A 6721-nucleotide genomic window follows, 5' to 3' on the forward strand; every position below is an offset into this window, starting at 1 on the left:
TTGGTTCGATCATAAAAACACCAAAATTAAGTATGCTTTGTCTGGAATGATTTTATGTTAGGTAATCTCTTGAAAATTTTCTTAGAATATATGTGAATGAGGATAAATCTTGCTAAAAGAAAGTAACTAATGTGGCCATGTTGTAAGAGAATGTCGGGACACACAGGTGTCAAATCTGAATTCTAAATTTTAAACATGGATGTGATATATATATACGTTCGAAAAAAATTATCTGGAAATAGAATGTTTGTATTTGTGCAATGTTATGGGAATTTTATATAAACAAAGCAACAATTTTACTATCTTATTTAATTTTTATTGATGTATTTTTGAATCTATTGGGTAAGAAATCTGGATAATTATCCTTAATGGTAAATATTTAATCTAACTTATATTTAAAAAATTAAATGTAGTATATAGTAAAAGAAAATATATATTAAATGAGATATGCTTACAAATATACTATAAATAATATATATTAAATTTTAGGTTTTTAATTTGGTTAGCCATCAATATTAATAATTATTTTTAAATAATGATCTTAATAAAATTATACAATAAAATTAATCGTAATAATTAGTACGGTCATATAATTATGATAGCTCAAAAATAAAAAAATATTTGGAATAAATAATAATAATTAATTATCGTCTTAATATTGTATATAGTATTACGTACTCTACTATGTTAATTTTCCTCCTTTGTTTTAACAAATATATATATATATATTAATTACAAAATAAAAGGATAAAAATGAAACTCTAGAGATCTTTTATATAATTTAACAAAATAGAAAGAAAAAACTCATATGTTTAAATGATGATCTATATATATAATATATATAAACTAAGATTAGGATATAACTGTAATAGTTCATATGGTTCAAATATATGATGATTTAGTCTAAAACTAGTTGCTATCCAATTAATTAAACGCTAGAGTTTGGTTGGATCATCTAAGTCAAAGATAATGGGCTGCATCTTCCATCATATTCCATCACTTATCTTACATCATCGGTTGGAGAGGGGAACGAAATATTTATAGTGTAGAAATCTCTCTCTAATATATACATTTTAAAATCATTAGGCTGACAAAGATACGTAACGGGCTAAAGCGGACAATATCTGTTAGCGGTGGACTTGAACGGTTACAAATGGTATTAAAGCTAGGCACTGAACGGTGTGCTAGTGAAGATGTTGGGCACCTAAGAGGGTGGATTGTAAGATCCCACATCCGTTGTAGCGAGGACGTTGGAAATCCAAAGAGATTTGAAAACTATGAGATTGACGGCGGCTATACGTAGCAGGAAAAACCCTTCCTTCTGCTCTCTCAACCCTTATATAAACCCTATCCTCCTTGCATTAAACTCACAACACACAAATTCCTCGATCTATCTATCTCTCTCTCTCAGCTCTCTAAATATGAAGTTCCTTTCAGCTGCAATTTGCCTGCTTCTCCTCATTTTTGGCACTGGTTTGTTTGTTTCCTTCAATTTTTTATGTTTTGTTTCTTCATTGGACTGTTTTTACCAGTGGTTTTTGGTGCATGATGTGTGTGGGACAGGTATGGCGCCAATGGTTGCAGAGGCCAGGCTTTGCGAAACTCCGAGCGCCAACTTCAGGGGGCTATGCTTTAGTAACAACAACTGTGGCCATGTGTGCAAGGGTGAGGGGTTTAACGATGGCGCTTGCAGGGGCTTCCGCCTTCGTTGCTTATGCTCAAAGCAGTGTGTTTGATATCTCATTCATCAACTAATTCTCTATTTACTTTCCAAGTTGTATGAATAAAGTGGCCTTTGGCCCCTCTTCCTTCCTCCCTTTCTTGTGTTTTTGCTTTAATGTTGTGTAAGCTCTTCAATTACATTGTGTTCTTCGAATTTTGGTTCATGCAATAATATGCACATATCTGGTGTCGTATATTTAGATTGGTTTCGTTTATGTTAGAATAACCTCTTACTTCTATCGTAGGAATAAACATAAAATAATCAATAAACAAGAAACACAAGAATTTACGTAAAAAATTTGGTATCATATTGTCCACTTTTAGTGTGGCTTTGCTTTGAGTTTCCCCAAAAGATCTCGTGCCAATGGAGAGAGTATTCCTTGATTATAAACTCGTTATCATTCCCTAAATTAGCGGACGGAGACTTTCATCCAACAACATGTACTTCTAATATGTCAATTCATATATGTTACGAGACCATGCTAACATTATGCCGTATGAGACAATTGATGAGTTATGTATGATAAAATTGAATGATATGTCATGCATATGTCTCATAGGAAAGTTACGTCGTGAACACTATAGAAGTATAATGCGCTTCTAACCATGTACCATGATTTGAAAATGTGGGATCTCATGTATGTCACAAGCATGGGTTACTTCTCCAATATATTTTGTACAAATGCGTACACCATGATATGATATGTCTTCATTTTCTTCCGTTAGTTTTCCTGTAGTATGAGCATGCAATAGTCCATAGTCAGACCTAGAGGATATGTATACAAGCTCGTCTAGTGGGTTCATGCACGAGCGTGTGAACTATGTGTAGATAAGTATTATGCACCTAATCCTATTCCGGAAAAAAAAAAAAAAAAATAGAATTCAAGAAAAATCACAAAAAGTAGGTTTTACCCTGAACCATGATGGTTTATTATTGCATTTCCGGTCTCCAACAATTAGGTCACTTACAGAGCAATTTTTGAACACTCAAACGGCATTCTACATTTTTTTAGATAAAGACAAGGTCTCCATATACGGATGATGACGTTTGCTGAAGTGGTTATACAGTCAATTCGCAGTAGTTAGATTTTCACATCTAAATAGTAGTTTGTATGTTAGGATAAATGAATGACATTTATTTTTAAACTTTAATAAAAAAAAATCCTTTTTTTCTTCTTATTTTCAGCCATATTATGACGTCATTATTAAATTTTAAATGAATTTATGAATGTGTGACAGAAATAACCAAATAAAAGAAAGATATTCGAATTAATAGTATTTTAATTGGTATTTAAATATTGTCGTTGTTGGGCAAATAAGAGATTGATGTATTCAATATTGTGTGGATCACTTGTCACTCATCAAGTCAATACCTAATTTTCAAAGTCTTGTTTTGTTTTATTAAGGAGGGGCCACCCTCACAAGCAGCCATCAGTCTTTTGGATTAAAATTTTATCCCTGGTTGCCATTTAGTGCTCGATTCACACCAAAGTTGCATTCCGAAACTCATATTGAAACTTGGCTCTCTTGTACTAAGAATACTTCTCTCATTATATGAGCGGATGCATACATTATGATATCTATGTACGTCATGATTTTATGTGGACCTTTTTTCCACTGTGGCTCCGATAACGTGAGTGTGCGCTAGCTAAAGATCATGTCTAGGTGCTACGTGTACGCCCGCTTGGTAGGTCCATGTGTGCGTACGTGGGCCTTGTATTAGGACTACACATCCAATTTTTGCCCAAACTGAAAAGCAAAGTTGAAGACCATGAAATGTTTTTATGAAAGAATAGGTCCCACCATGATTGCTTGTGTATGCAATTCTCGACCCCAATAGTGTAGTTACCCTTAGCCACGTACTCCTCTTATTTTTTAAGCAAAGATAAAGCACTCCTGTACAGATAACAACATTGCAGTGACGACCATGTGATCGAAGCTAGGGTGGTGGCATTTATGTTGTTTTTTTCGTAGCCATTAGGTTAGATTAGGACAATGTTTTATCTTCTTTATTTTATTTAAATTCATGTTATTTTTTTTTTTGCAACATATTGTTTTAATGAATTTATTATGAACGTATAAGTCCATGACATCGTTAGAAAATATTTTTAATGATTTTTTTCGTACATAATAGATATGCAGCGAAGATCTTATTTTTAGTAAAAAAAAATAGGTCGTTACAAGTCTGAATAAAGTACTAATTCTTAACTAAATAAACACATTAAATACCTCAAAATATATTAAATAGCACGACTTCCATTTATCATTCTCTAACATTACAAAATAAAGTATCCAATACACGAAGAGCAAAGTAAAAAAAAGATGAATAGGGTAATCTCTATGCGCTTTTTGCTTATCGATCGACTTCACTTCTATCACACTAATCTCTTTGCACCGGAGCTCACACAAGTTGAGTTGAATCAAGTTGTAAATTTTTTTAGATTCAATCTCATTGTTCATAAGTTGAGTCAGTCGAATCGAGTGGCTCATTATCAATTTGTTTAGAAGGACGAAAATGGTATGAAATTGTTAGTATTTTAATTGGTATTTAAACTTTGTCATTGTTCGGCGAACCAAGCATATACCACATTCATTTAACATTACGTGGATCACTCATCAATCAATGTTCATAATTTTCAAAGTCTTGTTTTGTTTTGTTTTATTTAAACCTAGATTTTTCCTTTCCTTTTTTATACACAAATTCAATTTCAAAAGGAATTGCCTTAGTTTTTTTTAAATACGCCACCATTATCAATAATTGTTTTTAATTTAAATACAATTCTATTAAACATAAAATTTAAATATATATCTAATAAATCAATATATAATTCATATGGTTGAAATGTATAATGGGTCAGTCTAAAACTAGTTGCTATCAAATTAAGTTAAAGAGTAGAATTTTGTTTAATCTTCTTCTCAGCCTTGATTTGCCTTTTGGATGATGCAAGTCAAAGATGATGGGCTCTCTTAATTCTTATATAAACCCTAAACCCTCCATGCATTAAACTCATAACACACAAATTCCTCTCTAAATATGAAGTTCCTTTCAGCTGCAATTTGCTTGCTGCTCCTCATTTTTGGCACTGGTTTGTTTGTTTCCTTCCATTTTATATGTTTTGTTTGTTCATTGGACTGTTTACAAGTGGTTTTTGGTGCATGATGTGTGGGACAGGTATGGCGCCAATGGTTGCAGAGGCCAGGCTTTGCGAAACTCCAAGCCACAATTTCAAGGGGCTATGCTTTAGTAGCAACAACTGTGGCCATGTGTGCAAGGGAGAGGGGTTTAACGATGGCGCTTGCAAGGGCTTCCGCCTTCGGTGCATATGCTCAAAGCACTGTGTTTGATATTTCTTCATCAACTATTTGTCTATTTCTAAAAGTAGACACTCATTAAAAACTTGTATGAATAAAGTGGCCATCCTCTTTGGCCCCTCCTTTCTTCCTTCCTTTCATGTATTTTTGCTTTAATGTTTGTGTAAGCTCTTTGGGAATTTTGGTTTATGCAATAATAGGCCTATACATGGTGTCGTTTTAACATAAACACGTCTCACTTCTGTCATAACAAACAAGATACACAAGAATTTACGTTTAGAACTCTAAAACTAGAAAAAAAAAAAAAAAAAAAAACCATGACCTATTAGAAAAAGTTCAATATACGAAAAAATTATAACAGGCGAATATGATCTCTACAATCTCACTTATAAGGAAACTCTCCAAACTTTTGTACTACTCACTCTTTTTTACAGACGTTTAAGTCTATTACAATTGTTTAGTAAACGTTTAAGTCTATCATGGATGTGATGACAACTTTGTTTTAAAAGAAAAAAAAAATAGGGTCATTATAGTTGGTATGAAAGCTATACGCTTTTATACGTTTCCACAGGCTTTTCATAGGGTTTTAAGAAGTTTGGGCCTAGTTCAGGTATCTCCTAAATGTTACATCACACCACTGTGGCGTCTACAATGAGCTAATCTATTTTGTAGGCCATCGTCTCATCTCAAAGTGGGTTTCTTCCCTACACAATAATAGCTTCTCTATATACTACTTCTTGTCCACTCTCAAGCGGGATTGTTCTACACACAATAATATATCCTCAATTAACTACCTGTATATCCCTTCTTAAGGCGGGTTAGCATGCACACAATAGTGATTCCTCATGCTATCTACTTATGTAGTCCCTTGTACACCTCTTAAGGCGGGTTATCGTACATACGGTAGCAATTTTCCATGTCACCCACTTATACAGTCTCTCGTCATTTCTTAAGGCAAGTTATCATAGATACAGTGGTAGCTCCTTATATTGTCTACTCGTATAATCCCTCGTCCTATCAAGGCTGGTTATACTCTACACGCAGTAATGGGTCTTCGAGTCGCTATTTATGTAGTCCATCGGCCCCTATTAGGACAAGTTATATCTTACACACATAGTGACTCCCCAAATAGTTTTGTTCATGTTACCATCATTCTTATGTGTTCTCGTAGTTCACCCTAGGTGCCATAGAGATATATCAGGTTCTAGGGCGTCTAGATGGATTAGGTCATAACAAGCATTTCTAGGTCGCTCGGGACTAGCTCCTCATGGCTAAAGCCAAATCTTGAGTTGCACTTAGGTCTTTGATCGCCGCTTACGATCCCAGGGTGCTTAGTGTACTAAAAACGTATTGACCTAAGATGTTGCATAACTACTCTGGTTCTACCGCCCTACTCACTCTAATATATGTATGCTTTACTAGGGAGATATTCTATCAATTATCTAGTACACAAAAATCATGATCTAAACGGTTGTGTAGGTTTAATAAAGGAATATTCCTATCCATTGATAACTCTCTAGAAGTAGAGTCATATCAAGTCTTTTTGTAGTTAATATTACACTCTTATTCACCATTTTCTCATTTATTACCCCATTTATTCTACTTAGTGAGCATGAAATCGTTTATTGCTGTCCAACATGAAAAAAATATGATTTGGCATAAATCAATCTTAATTGTACATTTAATT

General features: G+C 33.6%; 2 protein-coding genes across 2 annotated transcripts; both read left to right on the forward strand.

The window, feature by feature from the left end:
• The first annotated feature begins 1314 nt into the window (after window positions 1-1314).
• On the forward strand, window positions 1315-1922 carry LOC111808336 (defensin J1-2-like). Its single transcript, XM_023694257.2, has 2 exons — window positions 1315-1473; window positions 1564-1922. The coding sequence occupies exons 1-2, from the start codon at window positions 1422-1424 to the stop codon at window positions 1734-1736; spliced, it is 225 nt and encodes a 74-aa protein (XP_023550025.1). The 5' UTR covers window positions 1315-1421; the 3' UTR covers window positions 1737-1922.
• Window positions 1923-4650: 2728 nt separating this feature from the next.
• Window positions 4651-5168, forward strand: LOC147789750 (defensin J1-2-like). Its single transcript, XM_087116866.1, has 2 exons — window positions 4651-4808; window positions 4895-5168. The coding sequence occupies exons 1-2, from the start codon at window positions 4757-4759 to the stop codon at window positions 5065-5067; spliced, it is 225 nt and encodes a 74-aa protein (XP_086972992.1). The 5' UTR covers window positions 4651-4756; the 3' UTR covers window positions 5068-5168.
• Window positions 5169-6721: the final 1553 nt, after the last annotated feature.

This window comes from Cucurbita pepo, chromosome 13, assembly GCF_057944985.1.
Source record: "Cucurbita pepo subsp. pepo isolate OVF chromosome 13, ASM5794498v1, whole genome shotgun sequence".
Lineage (NCBI taxonomy): Eukaryota > Viridiplantae > Streptophyta > Magnoliopsida > Cucurbitales > Cucurbitaceae > Cucurbita > Cucurbita pepo.

Excerpts from the sequence above, each read along its gene's own strand:
- LOC147789750 (XM_087116866.1), top strand. The coding sequence starts at position 4,757 with ATGAAGTTCCTTTCAGCTGCAATTTGCTTGCTGCTCCTCATTTTTGGC. Across the intron at positions 4,809-4,894 it reads GCTCCTCATTTTTGGCACTG|GTATGGCGCCAATGGTTGCA; the intron begins GTTTGTTTGTTT and ends TGTGTGGGACAG.
- LOC111808336 (XM_023694257.2), top strand. The coding sequence starts at position 1,422 with ATGAAGTTCCTTTCAGCTGCAATTTGCCTGCTTCTCCTCATTTTTGGC. Across the intron at positions 1,474-1,563 it reads TCTCCTCATTTTTGGCACTG|GTATGGCGCCAATGGTTGCA; the intron begins GTTTGTTTGTTT and ends TGTGTGGGACAG.